The sequence below is a fragment of the Trichechus manatus genome, unplaced genomic scaffold (assembly GCF_000243295.1).
Source record: "Trichechus manatus latirostris isolate Lorelei unplaced genomic scaffold, TriManLat1.0 scaffold00139, whole genome shotgun sequence".
In the NCBI taxonomy this organism is placed as follows: domain Eukaryota; kingdom Metazoa; phylum Chordata; class Mammalia; order Sirenia; family Trichechidae; genus Trichechus; species Trichechus manatus.
In genome coordinates, this window is record NW_004444075.1 from 5508849 (window position 1) to 5526960 (window position 18112).

The 18112-nt window shown below is 37.1% G+C and overlaps 1 protein-coding gene across 1 annotated transcript in view; it reads left to right on the forward strand.

Annotated features, from left to right (window-relative positions):
- Positions 1–18112, forward strand: part of SLC7A11 (solute carrier family 7 member 11) — a 90652-nt gene that overhangs the window by 2083 nt on the left and 70457 nt on the right. Inside the window, exons 2-3 of the mRNA XM_004385491.2 lie at positions 3654–3780; positions 8183–8298. Coding sequence (XP_004385548.1) covers positions 3654–3780; positions 8183–8298 — 243 coding nt within the window. The remainder of the gene's footprint in view (positions 1–3653; positions 3781–8182; positions 8299–18112) is intronic.

The following is an 18112-nucleotide window of genomic DNA, read 5'->3' on the forward strand; positions in this document are numbered from 1 at the left end:
ACAATAAAAAAAAAAAAAAAAAAAAAACTAACTGAATTTGATTTCTGCTGTGGGTTAAATGACCAAGATAGATTTTCTTTTCTCTGGCAAACAGTGTGCTTGGATTCCAAAAGACATTACTCTTTAAAGGAACTAATTCTTGATCCTAACTCTAGGACCAAGTAATAACTCTTGGTCCTATAAGTACCAAGTCATTCATTCTTTCTACCCGGGCCTTGCGATGTTTCCATCCATTGGTTTTGGCATTCATCTAGAGAATACAATGTCTATAATTAGGAAGGGAGTATTTTAAGTAAAACTCATTAAATCAAACTCTTGGTTAGTATAGAAAGATCTGTAGAGGCATTAGTTTTCATTGTTTTAGAAGTTTATAGTATGTGAGTAGTATATACCTTCTAAAATGTTCAGTAGTAATTGTGTATCATGTTCCCAGTATACAACCTTCCATTCTTGTAAAAGACTTAGGATTAATATGGTTTTAAAAAAACTATGACAGAGCCATTAGCCACTAGTAATATTAAAATTGTTCTGGCATACATATTTATAGATAAGCAAAAAAACCTAATTGTTGATCCTCTTAAATGACTGTGCACTGTCAGCCTTTAATCTTCCTACAGCATTTCATACATTCAGAATGAATCAATGTCTAGTAGGGAAACCACAACCATTTTTCTGGACATTGCATACTTACGGGCATGCAGCTACCACTATGGGCTTAGATTTTTGCATGTGTGCACATGTACATGTGTGGGTGTATACACATACACATTATTCAAATATAAAATGGACTGCTCTGAGCATTAAACTAGTTGAAGTGATGATGACTTGTACTATGAAAATATGCTTATGGATAAGTATCTTGTCTCAAGCAGCTCATCAAAAATTGCTGGCTAAGGAGACTAGCTCAGGCTGCACTTGAGTTGGTATTCTTTGATTACTAATTACAGTGAGGCTGCTCTTGGATTAATCTACTTATCTATATTTGAATTGCATTTATCACTTTAGTTACTAGGAGCTTTTTGACAAGTATGCCTCCCTAATAAGAAACAAAATGTAAAGAAAAAAATCCTTTCTTTCTCTTAACTCTATAGAATTCTGGGACTAAGTGTAAGGAATCTGTATATTTGGTTTACAATTTTTTAAAAGCCAACATCAATAAATGGATTTTTATATCCTGCTTTGAACTTTTTTCATCTGGGCAAAGTGGCTATGGAGCTTGAGACCTTTAAATGAAAAACACGTTCCCCTAGAACTCATTTTAAACCTAGGGGCAACATCCTGAAGTTTCAACAAAGCGTACACAGGTCTAGGTATCGATTCTCTGGCAATAAATTCTGAGGTACTTATGACTCTTTCCAATAACATTTTATATTGGGTGCTTTTCTGGACAGCCTACCAACATGGCAACTGGTTCCCCAAAAAAGGATGAGTTGCAACTAGTTACAGTTCGTTATAAGAGTTGAAAAATACCAGTGGTTCCCAAATACCAGTCTGCAGACTAGATAGTTCTAAATTACCTGGGAGTGTTTTAAACAAATAGAGATTCTTGAACCCGTCTGCTAGAGAGCCTTATTTAGTGGGTCTGGGATATGGCCTTAGAGTCTGTTTTTTGTTAGATTGTTTTTTAAATGACAAATTCTTCCCTATCCACCATAAAAGATAAGGAAAGACATTATATAATGATTAAAGGGACAATCCACCATGAGGCCATAATCATAATAAATATTTACACACCCAGTGACAGGGCTCCAAAATACATAAAACGGACTCTAACAGCCTGAAAAGACAAATTGACATTTCCACAGTAATAGTAGGAGACTTCAACACACCACTCTTGGTAAAGGACAGAAAATCTAGAAAGAAACTCAACAAAGATACAGAAGATCTAAAGGCCGCAATCAACCAACTTGATGTCATAGCTATGTATAGAACACTCCACCCAATAGCAGCAAAGTACATATTCTTTTTCAACAAACAAGGAACGTTCTCCAGAATAGACCACATTTTAGGCCACAAAGCAACGCTCAACACAATCCAAAACATTGAGATAATACAAAGCATCTTCTCTGATCACAGCGCCATCAAAGTAGAAATTAATAACAGGAAGAGCAAGGAAACAAAATCAAACGCATGGAAACTGAATGACGCCTTGCTTAAAAATTCTTCTCTGGTGATTCTGATGCAGTGCTAGATTCAGGAGTCAGAGAAGTGATATTAAGATTTCACCGGATATCCAAACTATATTTTGTTGGACAGTCCTATCTGAAACTTTGTTGCTGTTAGCTGCTGTCCAGTTGGCCACTGACTCCGGGGACACAATGCATAATGAGATCAGACTATTGTGGTCTATAGGGTTTTCGTTGGCTGATTTTCAGTAGCAGATCACTAGCCCCTTCTTCCTAATGTCTTAGTCTGGAAGCTCAGTTGAAACCTGTTCAGCATCACAGCAACACACAAGCCTCCACTGACAGACAGATGGTGACTGTGCTTGAGGTGCATTGGCTGGGAATTGAGCCCCATCTCTGTCATGGAAGGCAAGAATTCTACCACTGAAACGCCACTGCCCTCATCGGAAGCTTTACTGATTAGTAATCATTTTCACATTTTTAGTCTTCGAAGTAGCTCAGGCAAAAATTGTGGGTTACATTTGAGCACTTAGCAGTAAGGATAGAACTTTTCACGCAATCTCAAGATATATTTTTCATTTTCTTGATAATTAATTGATCAAATTAATAAGTATAGCTATATTTCCTTATGGCTTGTTATGCGTCAGGCCTGGTACTGTCCCTGGCACGTATTATCATCACACTTACACATACAACCCCCTTAGGAGGTGAGAATGGAGATTTCCATTTTATACAGGTGAAGCTGAGGCTTCGGGAGGTTATGTAACTTGGCCAAGCTCCTTGTGAATTCTATTACTAAATGTTAAAATTTTGGCCTGCAATCAATTGTACCTAATGGAGTATGGATACGTAAGCATACATAAGTATGTAAGTGTATGTAAGTATAAATTAAAGCAGCTCTTTTTAAAAAGCATGCTCGTTCAACTACCCAGAAGTGTAAACTTCAAAAACACTTTAATCATGGCTCTAGAAAGACAGTGTCTGAGTCAGAATTTTGTTGACAAACAAATTATACCCTAAAAATTAAATGAAGGTTTGCAAGGCCTAGAGTCCATATTTTTCAGAAGAATAGATAGTGCCTGTTTATTTTGATTTGAGGAAGAAGCATCATCTATTAAAAGGGTTCCCATTATGATGAGGTCAGTTTGGTATAATTCTTTGTCTTGGTGTGATGTTGTGCTCTTCTAAAAATAGATAATATTTCAGCGTCTATCTTTTCTCTTCTTTGTTCCAAGATTTCATATTCTAAATTCTGAAGCATGTGGTATTGTTTTAGAAGTTTGCCTTTCCCATCATGAGGAATATGACATTGTTCTTACAGAATGAACTAGATTTCAAATGTAGGGAAGTTCAAAGAGGAAGTTGGTGGTTCTTAGCAATTAGATGACCGTTATTTGTCTTGAAATAAGGATATCATTCAGAGGTGGTAGTTAATCTCACGCAACATAAACACCGTTGCATCAATTCTACTGCTTGGTGACTTGATAATGCATTAAATCTGCACTTTTTGTTATAACTGTTTCACAGGAGCTTTGTCCTATGCTGAACTGGGAACAAGTATAAAGAAATCTGGTGGTCATTACACATATATTCTGGAAGTCTTTGGTCCATTACCAGCTTTTGTGCGAGTCTGGGTAGAACTGCTTGTAATACGGTAAGAGCATAGATAGGAAAAAATTAAGGAAAAGTAAACCTATTTATTACACTCTTTTTCTGAATCACCTTGATTATTTTTAATTAATTATGTGTATGCATGTCATGTGACTATGTTATAAACATATCTATTTCCGGACATAAAATCTATGATAAAATACTTTTCTAAATTAACATTTTTAATACAGTTTTCCACTGGTGGTGGTACACCAACCATGCCAAACCTTTTTTTTCTTTTTTTTTTTTTAATTGTACTTTAGATGAAGGTTTACAGAACAAATAGTTTCTCATTAAACAGTTAGTACACATATTGTTTTATGACAATGGTTAACAACCCTACGACATGTCAACACTGTCCCTTCTCAACCTTGGGTTCCCTATTACCAGTTTTCCTGTCCCCTCCTGCCTTCTAGTCCTTGTCCCTGGACTGTTGTGCCCCATTAGTCTCAACCATGCTAAACTTTTAAAGTAAGTGCTCTTCTTTAATCTTCAGTCTCTTTGACATTTCTAGGAAAGATGTTGGTTTGAAAAGACACGAAGAATCAAAATCCACCTTGATAAATGAATTTTTTCCTAATCAGACACAATTAAATATTATACTAGGAATTGGAGTTTTCTCTTAATGTAGATCACACCCTTAAGTCACTTAACTTTACATAATTTTGTGACTAAGAAATGTCTGCCCCAGCAGCTTAGTGTGGCACGGAGTCTTATACTTTACACACAAAAGAAAAGGTTTACATAAATGACTCACTTCCTCACATTAATCAAATCAGCCAGCTACAAATGTGAAAAATTTTTTTTAATTTTATTGTTGTAACAATGTGTTCCTCTTCCTGATTGTCTTGGTTTTAAATCAAACCAAATAGTGCTAAGTCACTCTGAATAGCAATTTTCCTTAAACTTTGTGGGGAGCTTATGATGTCGTATGAGCAGTTATAATATCACATTTCCTCGGGGTGAACTGTTTCAATAATATGTGACTTGCATATTCTGATTACTGAGTTCACCTGAAATATCTAGAGAAGCTTCTTCTTACTCTAAACTTATTGGACATACACAGCTGAGACTTCACGAGAGCTTTTATTCTGTCCTTGACAGCTAAGTGACAAATACAGAGCTAATACTATTGACTCTATGCTAATCATGATTTTTATGCCCCTTGGGAGTCTCTTTTTCAACAAAGAACTTCAGTGTATTTAATTCCTTGTTAAATCTTGTTTTCATTTTGAACAATCTGTATTTAAAACTTGTTATAATAAACTAAAGATAAAGAAGTATTTGTTCTTCTGTAAAATCCTTTTACCTGGGATGTTCCTCCTTTCTGATTACCTGCATCTTATATACTCGTCAAAGTTCAGCTTAAATTCTCTTTTCCACAGCTAATTTCCTATTCACTCTAGCTTATAATATTTATTTCCTCTCTTAATTCTTCTGAAAAATGCAATCTCAGCTTCTCATTTGACATTTAACATGATACGTTGTATTCTTCCTTAATATTTTAGGTGTCTGTGTTCTGTTTCTCATCAAACCTGCAAGCATTTCAAGCACATACACCAGGTCTCACATTTTATTTTAACCTTTATGCTACTGACTTCAGTGCTCTGCATAGTGTAGATATTAAATTCTTTTTGAATAAGTGGCTGAAAGATTAAGGTTGTAATAAAACATACTCAGCATTCAAATGAGTATGCTAATTTAGAGGACTGGCCCGTCAGCATGGTGTACTTTGGAGTCTGATATAGTTGGATTTGAATCCCTCTTCAGCCAAGTATTACTTGTGTGACTTTGGGCTAATTGCTTGGTTGTGCTAAGCCTCCTCTGCAAAATGAGCATGATCATTCTGTAGAGATAGATACAGCACTCATTCATTAATTTATTTGTTACACGAACTGCTACTGAATGGTGATAGGCAAATCAAAGAGATCTAAAGTGAAATGACCAGAGTACCTGCTCCCAAGTAACTTACAGTCCATTGTTGCTTTAATTTAAATTAAATATTTTTAATGCAAAAGATATGTGTGTGTGTGCGCATGCGTGCGTGTGTGTGCGCCTGTGAGTTTTGACAGAGGAAATTACCTTCTAGAGGCTTTTTAATGGATCCCTTTGTCATAAAGGACTCATAACGCTAAGCTGGTCTTTCAAATGGGCGGAATAAAGAATGACTGTAGAGGTGACGTAGTGGTTAAGAGAGCTCTGCTGCTAACCAAAATGTTGGTAGTTCAAATCTACCAGCTGCTCCTTGGAAATCCTATGGGGCAGTTCTACTCTGTCCTATAGGGTTACTGTGAGTTGGAATCAACTCGACAGGAACAGGTTTTTTTTGGTTTTGGTAGAGGCGATACAAGTATTTTTAACTTTTTTTCTCTTACCAAAACTCTTGGTACCTAAATACTTCCCATTAAAACTCTGTTCGCATTAAATCACTCTTGCCATAAATAAACTGTAAAATATAGATTTAAAGGAAAGAAGTATCACCCATCAGTACATAGCAGGGTTCATTAGATTAAATTCATTCATTCAATATATATACAGTATAGATTAAGAGTTTACTGTATGACAGAACCTGGCGGCATAGAGGCCTGGTGGCCCAGTGGTTAAGTGCTATGGCTGTTAACCAAAAGATCAGCAGTTTAAATCCACCAGATACTTCTTGGAAACCCCATGGGGCAGTTCTACTCTGTCCTATAGGGTCGGAATTGACTCGATGACAACAGATTTGCTTTGGATTTTTTATGACAGACACTATAATAAATACTGGGGCTAAAACAGGGATTAATCTCTTGTATTTGAAGCCCTGGTGGTTAAGAGATATGGCTGCTAACCAAAAGGTCGGCAGTTTAAATCCACCAGCTGATTCATGGAAACACTATGGGGCAGTTCTGCTCTGTCCTCTAGGGTCCCTATGGGTCGGAATCCACTCAAGGGCAAGGATTGGTTTCATAGTCTTGTACTCATAGAGCTCAGAGCCAACTGGGGGAAATAGTCATTAATTAAGAAGTCCCACAAGTGAATATAAAATTACTGCTCTTACAAGTGTGGTGAAGAGGGAACCATGGAGTTCTGTAAGAGAGTATACTCTGGGAGCTGTGACCAGTCAGAGGGTCAGAGAAGCTTCCCTAGGTAGAGGAAGATTGAGCTTAGACTTGAAGTATAAATCACAGTCAATGAGTTGAAGGGGCTCCAGCAAGAGGGTATTCAGATTCTTCTACTGGCAGGAGGTACTCTAAGAGGTAGATAGATCTTAGACCAGATGGAACCTTGCTAAGCATTGTTAAGGATGCAATGTAAAGGATTTCTGTGTATGCTGAGCATGTTTTGAAAGCACTAAAATGACATGATCAGATTTTGATTTACACATCAGAAAAATTCATAAATGATGGAGAATAGGAAAAATAGCCTTGTTTAGGGGAAGAAGGAGAGTCTCTGGGCAAAGAAGAGAATTATGAAATTTATAGTGTTGTTCAGTACCCGCAGGCCAAGGTTGGGAATACATACTAGTGGTTGGTTTTCTGATAATCTAGGGATCAGGTAAGGATGGTGGGTATCCAGGAGAAGGAAGAGAAGCTGAAAGGGAAGGTTCGCATGAAAAATTTAATTAATTCCACAGACTTGCTTATGTATCTAAAAATATGCATTGCTATATGCATGTATTTAAAATAAAAATGCATGTATAATTTTCTCATAGAAATATTTGAAGACACTGAAGTAGAGTGGTTTGTTATTTGTTTTACAGTATACCTGAATTTATTTCATTTTCTTGTCTCATGTATGTTTTCTCAGTTGTATAAAGAGTACTAAGACTTTTCAACTTATATTTAAATATTTCTACAGAATTAAGAATAACCATTTGGCCCTTGAAGTTTGTGTCTCTGCAGGAAAAATATGAGTAATACAATGTCAAATATGTAAGACTATGTTTGCAAAGAACAATTAGGAATACTAAAACAAGCTGAGTTGTGTATTCATTCTCCTGACCATGACCTGCCCATTAGATCTGTACCAGCTAACAAATTCATCCTGTGGCTGGAGTTCGATTACCGACTCATGAAGAAAGAAGACTGCTTGTTAGGCCTAGCTCTGTAAAGATCCCCAGTAATAAGCTAGATTTTTAAGGGGGAAAAAAAAAAAAACTCAAATACAGCAGAGCAGCGGCAAAGTAGATAGTACCCAGCCTTGTTCTCAAAGATATTTGAAGTTTAAAAATAACCACTATTGTTATTGGTAATGTTTCATTTGTAATGCCCATGGCAACCTGATCAAATATGGAATTCTGAAAGTTGTAAGTTTTCATATTTAACACGTTTCATATGTTGAATAATGATACTTTAAGGAAGAAAAAAGTTTGGGGGAATGCTATTTATTTTTTTCTTATATTTAACCTCGATTTATTTTTTTTCTAGCCCTGCAGCCACTGCTGTGATATCCTTGGCATTTGGACGATATATTCTGGAACCATTTTTCATTCAGTGTGAAATTCCTGAACTTGCAATCAAGCTCATTACAGCTGTGGGCATAAGTGAGTATTATAGTTATAAATATGAAAAACTACACCAACAACAAAGTAGTTGAGGAGAGTTTATGCCATCTTTTTGTATGTTGGGGCTACTCTCCACATCGTGTTCTTTGTGTTTATAATTCCTTGGAAAATTTGTTTTCAAGAATAAAGAAAATGATAAGGATTTGGAGTGATCCCTGATATTTTATTACATATCAGTTTTTGTATTGGTTCAAGAGATACGGTGACTAATCTTTTAAAACAAGGAAACAAAAACCATATTGTTAATAAAATAGTAATGGATTATATCTAGAAAGAGACTTTTAAACATGAAAACCTAATTTTTTATGGATTTTTTAAATTAAAAATTAACCTTCCTCAGCAATAATGGGTTGAATCGTAATTCACTTATTCTCATGGAATTATGTTTGTGTTGAGTGTGTATGTTGTGCTTATACATTTTATGGTGTTAGTAGCTGTCACTTTTAGCGTCATTGTTTTAGTTGCCTGTTGATGGTCATAATAAGAATCTTCTTTCAAGATTTGATTACTAGTTACATTTCTCAACTAGGAGTTTTATTTACATTCCTTAAATTAGGATGTTGTTCATCTTTATCAATGGGCACAGATATTAGAAATTTTAAAAAAAGAAATAAAGAGTAACATGTACAAAATTACGTGAGTAACGTGGAGTCAAATATGACTATAGCTTCTTATAAAAGTTTAAATTCCAAACCCTTGATTATTATGGGAAAAACCTGTTGCCGTGGAGTTAATTCTGACTCACAGAGACCCTATAGGACAGAATGGAACTGCCCCATAGGGCTTTCAAGGAGCGGCTGGTGGATTTGAACTCCCTATCTTTTGGTTAGCAGCTGAGCTATGGGAAGGGAGAACTTAATTCTAGATGCTAATCAAATTGCTGTTTTAAGAATCTAGATGATCTTTTGATTAAGTTTAACTACTTGATTAGTTTTAACTACTCAGAATTAGAAAGCGACACAAGAATAAATGAACTGCACACTCCTGATAGAATTTTTAGCTATGTATGGCTAGGGTGTTTCACCATAACAAAACAAACACCCTAGACATACATGGAAACCCTGGTGGTATAGTGGTTAAGAGCTACTGCTGCTAACCAAAAGGTCTGCAGTTCGAATCCACCAGGTGCTCCTTGGAAACCCTATGGGGCAGTTCTACTCTGTCCTATAGGGTTGCTATGAGTTGGAATCAACTCGACGGCAATGGGTTTGGTTTTGTTTTGGTTTAGCCATATATAACTAAAGTCCTTTCATGAGAATGCGAAGAGGAGCCCTGGTGGTGCAATGGTTAAGCCTTTGGCTGCTAACCAAAAGATCAGCAGTTCGAAAACACCAGTGACTTCAAAGGAGAAAAGACCCAGAGATCTGCTCCCATAAAGATGACAGCCTTGGAAACCCAAAGAAGCAGCTCTATTCTATCCTATAGGGTCACTATGAGTCGGAGTCGACTTGAATGCCCGCAACAACAACAACAGGGTGTTTCAATAGATGAAGAGAACAAGGCAAGTATGGCAGCAGAGAGGTGAGTGATTAGTTTACAGGAAAGAGTTAGGAATTATACATAAATATCTCTCTAATGCATGTTGTTTCATAACTGAAATCATAGGTACATTCTAGTTTTCCTGATTTATGGACCAAAGATGTATGCACAATTGTTCTTCTGTGAAATCTCTGAAAAAAAGACAGAAGTACTCAAAGTGGATATTTCTGAGTTCTGGAGTGGTAATGATTAAGAAAGTAGCTCTGGTGGTACAACGGTTAAATGCTCAGCTGCTAACCAAAAGGCTGGTATTTCAAACCCACCCAGCTGTTCCTGGGAGAAAGACCTGACAAACTTCTTCCATAAAAAACCCACTATGGGACACTTCTACTCAGTCTGATAGGGTCGTTATGATTCGAAATTGACTTGATAGTACCCAACAACAACAACAATGGTTGAATACAGATGTACTTGATTCATCTTGCCCTTAACATTCACTACAGATATGAGACTTAGAGGTAAGTCAGTTAAACCTTTTGCACCTTAGTATTCTTATCTGTATATCACACTACTCAGGAAGATGTCCTGAGGATTAAATCATATTTGATGAGATAATGTATCTAGAGATTTTCTGGTAAACTTGTAATTTGTTGTTGTAGGTGCCATCAAATCAGTTCTGACTCATAGCGACTCTCTGTACAACAGAACAAAACGAAGCCCAGTCACATGCCATCCTCACAATCATTCTCATGCGTGAGCCCACTGTTGCAGCCACTGTGTCAGTCCATCTCATAGAGGGTGTTCCGTTTTTTTGCTGACCCTCTACTTTAAGTAGCATGATGTCCTTCTCTGGTGACTGTTCTCTCTGATAACATGTCCAAAGTATGTGAAATGAAGTTTCACCATCCTAACTTCTAAGGAGAATTCTGGCTGTACTTCTTCCGAAAGAAGTTCGTTTTTCTGGTAGTCCATGATATAGTCAATATTCTTTGCCAACTCCAAAATTCAAATTCATCAATTCTTCTTCGGTACTCCTTATTCATTGTCCAGCTTTCGCATGCATATGAGGCAATTAAAAATACCATGGCTTGGGTCAGGCACACTTTAGTCCTCAAAGTTACATCTTTGCTTTTTAACACTTTAAAGAGGACTTTTGCAGCAGATTTGCCCAATGTAATATGTCATTTAATTTCTTGACTGCTGTTTCCATGGGTGTTGATTGTGTCCAGGTAAAATGAAATCTTTGATGAAGTCAATCCTTTCTCTGTTTATCATGACATTGCTTATTGGTCCAGTTGTGAGGATTTTTGTTTTCTTTATGTTAAGATGCAATCCATACTGAAGGCTGTAGTCTTTGATCTTCATCAGTAAGTGCTTCAAGCCCTCTTCACTTCCAGCCAACAAGGTTGTTAATGAGTCTTCCTCCAATCCTAATTGCCTCATTTTACAATTTAATCTATTGCTGCCAGAGTCGATTCCGACTCATGACAACCCTATAGGACAGAGTAGAAATGTCCCGTAGAGTTTCCAAGGAGCGCCTGGTGGATTTGAACTGCTGACCTTTTGGTTAACAGCCATAGCACTTAACCACTCGCCACCAGGGTTTCCTTTTGCAATTTAGTAGGGACAAAATACAAATTGTATAGCTTATAGCCATTTCTACTCTTATCCTGCGGGAAAACATCATTTGTAGTACTATGACACCAGGAGTTTATTCTCCACTATATTTCTAGCCCCTAGCACAGTGTCTCTAGCATGTTGTAAATATTTGTTACAAACTGGTTTTATAAGAATAGGTCTACGAATTTTTCTCTAGGAAAAAGTCTGTGGTCATTCTACTTGTTAAACTTGGAAGATTACACATCCCCAAGCTTCTTGAGTAGCAGGAAAATGTTATAAAAGAAAATATAGTTTGTTGTACATGTTGTTCAGATCTAACCCCATAAGTTTTGTAAAATGAACCACTTTAGCATAGTGGTATTGGCCAGGCTCTGGAAGTAAACAACCTAGAACTGAAACCTAGCATCAAAACTTCCTCGTTATGTTATCTTGGGTTAATTATTAATAATCACCAATAAATAAAAATCTCAGTTTTATTTATTGGTAAAATGCCTATGAATAGATAAAATATCTTACACAGCTATAGAGAGATGAGATTAAGTAAGTCTTTAGGCCTTTAGAAAGTTCTTGATAAATCTGGTGTTCTGCTGAGGAATTGCAGTAACAACTTTTGTTATACCCATTATATTCTTGATCCTTGAATAACAAGGCAGAATCATATCACAATAATTGGGTTAGAAAATAGAAGAGTTGTTTCTGTTATTTGTCGCTGAGTTAACTTCGACTCATGTTGACCTTATGTATAACAGAATGAAACATTGCCTTGTCCTGTCCCATTCTCATAACTGTTGGTATGTTTGAACCCATTGTTGCAGCTATTATATCAAGTCATCTCATGGAGAATTTTCCTCATTTTTGCTGACCCTCTACTTTAGCAAACATTGTCTTTTTCTAGCAACTGCTTTTTCCTGATGATGTATCCAAAGTAAGTATGCTGAAGTCTTGCCATCCTCACTTCTCAGGAGCACTTTGGCTTATACTTCCTGCAAGACTGGTAAAAGGGAAGGGTAGGGGCAACATTTTGGAGACTTCTGTAAATAACAATGTTGTTATTGTTAGCTTCCTTTGAGTTGATCCCTGATTCATGGTGTCCCCATGCACAAATGCTGCCTTGTCCCACACCATCCCCATGATTAATTGGGTATCCATTGTAATCCATAGGGTTTTCATTGCCTGATTTTTGGGAGTAGATCCCAGGCCTCTCTTTCTGGTCTGTCCTAGTCTAGAAGCTCCTCTGAAACCTGCTCAGCGTCATAGCAACACTCAAGCTTCCACTGACGGATGGTGCCTATGCATTGGCCAGAAATGGAAACTAGGAAGGCAAGAATTCAATCACTAAATCACCAGTACCTCATAAAATTAACAACAGAAGATACTAATGAAAAGCTACAACCTGAAGACTTTAATTTGATCCTATATAAATATTTACAAATCCACAAATATTGCCTGCTTTGGACTTGAAATGAGATATGTAAGGATATTTCTATTTTGGTAAGTCTGGATGACTTACTTCTCATTATCCCAATTTTATTAAAATTTTCAAAGGCATTTTTTGTATTATTGAGAATTAGCAAAAATTGTCAAACCAAAATTTTAACGCAATTATGGAAAACGATAACTAAGGATGCTGAGATTTAAAAATCTTCTGTAGTAGAGACTGGTGATAGAATAGTTAATAAAGAACTTGAGTAAAGCTCAGATGAACGTAAACATTTCCTTCCATTTTTTGCCATTAGTTATAACATCAGTTTATAGATTTGGTGGCATAGAGGTTAAGAGCTATGGCTGTTAACCAGAAGGTTGGCGGTTCGAATCCACCAGGCACTCCTTGGAAATTCTATGGGGTGGCTCTACTCTGTCCTATAGGGTTGCTATGAGTCGGAATCAACTCTATGGCAATGGGTTTGGTGGGGTGTTTTTTCTTTTTTTTTTGATAAGCTTGAGATTCTAAGAGGGAAATGTGTTTCAATAATCAGAAGCACTGAAAGAGAAACGTGAATAATAGCCTTATGACTCAGTGGCTGGTACTTTAAATCCATGGCCTAATTGGGAAAGTCAATTTGTCTTTGAGAAGAATTCAGCTTTAATGGAGTAACAGCAGATGGAGATGGAGATTGAGAAGCAGAATCTTACCTGGGGGCAAATCTTTCACATCCCAGGATTCTTCAAATGAGTATAGGTGGTTTTCTGCCTGGTAGGGGCGGAAAGTTACTGAGAAGTAGAAAATCGAGTTTGATTGCAGGATTTGCTTCCTTATGTTCCTTGGGGAAGGAAACAGTTTGTAATAGTTTGAAATCTGTAGTTCAAGTGTTGAACAAGAGCAAACTTGAAGGATCTTATTATAATCAAATCATAGAAAAAGAGAGTTTCAAGCTTTGTGAAGTGCTCACCAACCATTAGAGATGTGATGGTGGTGTAGGGATGGGGAGGTACTAAATACTGACTTACTCTCGTGTTTGTTTCTTTTTTAAAGTATTCTTATTACTTCATTTCCGTTAAATAAGTAAACATGAAAACTTTTTGTTTACTCCAAATGCTGTGTGTTCTGGTAAAGAGAAATCATGAGTCAGGCACATGGAAGTTTATCTGGGAAATCTTGTATATTCATATTTGGCTACTCTTTTCTGCCCCCATATTGACATTATTCTTTTACCTTCTGTGGAAGTCCAGGAATTTTCACTTCCCATATAACTTTAATAGACATTGAATTATGTTTAATATTTAAAGTGATATTTAGTCTGTTCTTTTTGTGGTTTTCTGAAACTAGACCACCCAGGGACTTGCTTACTTGAATGGCAGGAGAGTATAAATAAAACACTTTCCTTAAGATGTGAGATCTAGTTCCTGACCCACCCCTAAAATGCTTTCTGAGTTTGTTTCCTTTTTAGTAAAAGGTGAGTAAGAAATCCCACTGCACTTCTCAGACCTTGTAGAAGTAATTGGTGGGAGCAGATGAAATAATGTTTGTGATTGTATTGCTGAAAAAATAAGTTTCTACAAATATATTATTTTCTTTTTTCAAAACTGTATTTCCTGGCATCATTAAACTAAATGTAGAAAAATAAAATTTAGGGCTAGTTCTGTTCTAACAAATCAAATACAGCACTTTGGGTGGCTCTGTTTACATCTTCTGAAGTCTGGCTATACTTTCTCCATTTCTACCATAACTAAATTGCTAAGACAACTCTTAGGTAGATATGTACTAAAATATGCAAATAGTGCAGAACAATAACTATATCCTTTAGGAGGATGACCAATAAAATATGGGACCAAAGTGCTCTCAAATCCCAAGGTAAATAGGAACCTTTGTGGAGAGGAAGATCCATCAGGAATATGAAAGAGCTAGAAATGCCAATGAGATTTCATGTATCTTTTTTATCTGTTTCCACATTGCTGGTGTAGTGGTAGAATTCTCACCTTCCGTGAAGAAGACTCTTGTTTGATTCCTGACCAATGCACCTCATGGTAGCTAACACCCATCTATCATGGAGGCTTGCAAGTGCTATGATGCTGAATAGGTTCCAGCAGAACTTCCAGACTAAGACTAGAACGAAAGGCCTGGTGATCTACTTCCAAAAATCAGCCAATGAAAATCCTATGGATCACAATGGTCAGATCCATAACCAATCATGGGGACAGTGCAGGGTCAGGCCGTGTTTCTTCTATTGTACATGGGTTTGCCATGAGTCAAGGTGGACTCCACTCCAGCTAACAACAACAACAGTGATAAAAGTATGTGTCAGACTACCTAAGCTCCGATCCTATCTCCATACTTGCTATCTGTATGAATATATACAAATCAAATAATCTCCTGAGTCTCAGCTGCTCATCCGAACAATAAAACCAATAACAGCAACCACTTCATAGAGATATGAGGATTAAATAACATTATCCATATAAATTCTTTGCATGTGTGCCATATAATAATAGTTTACCTTTATTTAAGCCTTATCATGCTTACCACTATTTATTCTCAATAGTGAGATCTTAGATATAGCCATGGTATTTTCAATCACCTCATATGCATGCAAAAGCTGAACAGTGAATAAGTAAGACTGAAGAAGAATTGATGCATTTGAATTATGGTGTTGGTGAAGTATATTGACTATATCTTGGGCTTCCAGAAGAATGAACAAATCTGTCTTTGAAGAATAAGTACAGCCAGAATACTCCTTAGAAGTGAGGATGGTGAGACTTCATCTCATGTACTTTGGACGTGTTATCAGGAGGGACCAGTCCCTGGAGAAGGACATCGTCATGCTCGATGAAGTAGCGGGTCAGAGAAAAAGAGGAAGACCCTCAACGAGATGGATTGACACAGTGGCAGCAACAATGGGCTCAAGCATAGTAAGGATTGTGAGGATGGCACAGAACCAGTCGATGTTTCATTCTTTTGTACATAGGGTCTCTGTCTTAGTCATCTAGTGCTGCTACAACAGAAATACCACAAGTGGATGGTTTTAATGAAGAGAAGTTTATTTCCTCATAGTCAAAGTAGGCTAAAAGTCCAAATTCAGGGTATTAGCTCCAGGGGAAGGCTTTCTCTCAGCCTTCTCATCAGTGTTCTCCCGGACTAGGAGCTTCTCGGCGCAGGGACCCGGGTCCAAAGGACACGCTCTGCTCCTGGCACTGCTTTCTTGATGGTATGAGGTCCCCCTGTCTCTCTGCTCACTTCTGTCTTTTATATCTCAAGAGATTGCCTCAGGACACAATCCAGTCTTGTAGATCAGGTCCTCCCTCATTAACATCATAGAAGCAGGTTTACAACATACAGGAAAATCACACAGTACCAGGAATCATGGCCTAGCCAAATTGATACACACATTTTTGGGGGGACATAATTCAAACCATGACAGTCTCTATGAGTCAGAACTGACTTAACAGCATCTAACAACAGCAGATATAGATGGTCTAAAGGTGTTTATTACGGCACAGCATCTCTGAAATTAATGCATCCAGGAAATGAATGCTAAAGAAATAAAGGCAACCTCGCCAGCTGTGACAAAAAGCAATGGAAAATCCGCTTTAAATAACCATGTGGCACACATACAGCATCCATGTATTTTATCAGTTCAGTATGAAGCAGTCAGAAGTCAGAAGTCAGTTAGAACCTGAACCTAGGAGAAAGCTTAGTATAACCAGGTCCATAATCTTACTCTCCGAAACCAAAGACAGATTTGAATTACACACAGTGCAAAAAAAAGTGTTTGCCAGTCTTTAAATCAGTGTCAGCCTCTATGATTTCCCTAGCAACCTCTTCAAGTACAGCTCCCTTCAAATATGTATTTCTTATCTCCAAGATTTATAGATATAGTTTTCATGACTGCATTTCAGTTACATTTAAGTATGTAAAAGCTATATGCCCCTGTATTTTCATTTTGGTAAAGCTCACAGCAAGGAAAAAAAAAGTCCGAATTGATGTAATTATTTCCTCATGTGTGAAATTAGCAATTATTGCTCAAAGGAAGTAAAACCACACAAGAAAGCTTGCTCAGATTTCCTTGATTATTACAATGTGGATAGAATGTGTATAAAAAACAAAGTAGATATTATTTGTTCCAGAAACTCAGAAATCTCTTACATTTAGTGAATCCCAAATCCCTTTTCAATGTTGTTGGATAAGCAACATACGTAGACTTAAATTTTGTTGTGAAGACGTGATGAAACAGCAGCTGTAGCCACTTGAGCATCTTCACAGTGCCTATGGACCGGCTGCCTTGTTAAGCTGTATCCTTCAGGGTCATAGAGTACATCTCAGCTGAAAGTTGGTGTACCAAGTAATGAGTGCAATGGTGGGGTGTTCAGAGAAAGCAGCATTTTGAGAAACCTTTGAAATTAATCAGCCTTAAACAGAATTTTTGTTTTAGCTCTCTGAGAGGAAAGCAAGGTGGAATTGTCAATTCATAATATTTGATTTTGTCTTCCACTTATCTAAGAAGACTTGACTAAAAAGAGTATCTCAAATACTCTTTTTTTCTTTCTTTCCATTTCAATTGTCATGAGATAATGTATACGCTTTATGGAAGTAACAATCCCTCTTTCCTCTTCTCGAATATGTGGATAGTTAGATGTTCCAGGAGCACTGGTGGCGCAGTGGGTAAGAGCTTGGCTGCTAAGCAAAAGGTCAGCAGTTTGAATCCACCAGCCACTCCTTGGAAACTCTATGGCAGTTCTACTCTGTCCTATAGGGTCACTATGAGTTGGAATCAACTTGATGGCAATGGATTTGGTTTTTGGTTTTTCAGACGTCCCAAAAGAAAAAATGCCTCGCTGTTTCTCTCTTTCTCTCCCTCCCTCCCGCCTTCTTTCCTGGCCCCTTCCTCTCTGCTTCCTTTTCTCCTCACCTCCCTTCCATCCTATATGACAGCTCTTCTTCACTGTGTGGTACTCTCAAAGATAGAGAGTACCTCCTGTTTTAGGATCTCAGTTTAGAAGAAGACAGTGCGCATTTGTTGCTGGTGGGACCTTGAGACCAATTTTACTTCTTTTCAAGTCAATGTTGAATCTTCTTAATTTAAAAAAAAAAAAAATCATTCCCATATGAGGACTCATTTATCATGGATCTATTTGCATAGCAAAAGGAAAGGAATCACTGAATGATGAAGAGGGGAACAGAGTTGAGTTAAATTATTTTCAATATATAAGTGCTTCATTTTGGAGAAAGAAAAATAATTTCATTGTTTTGGCCTTCCTC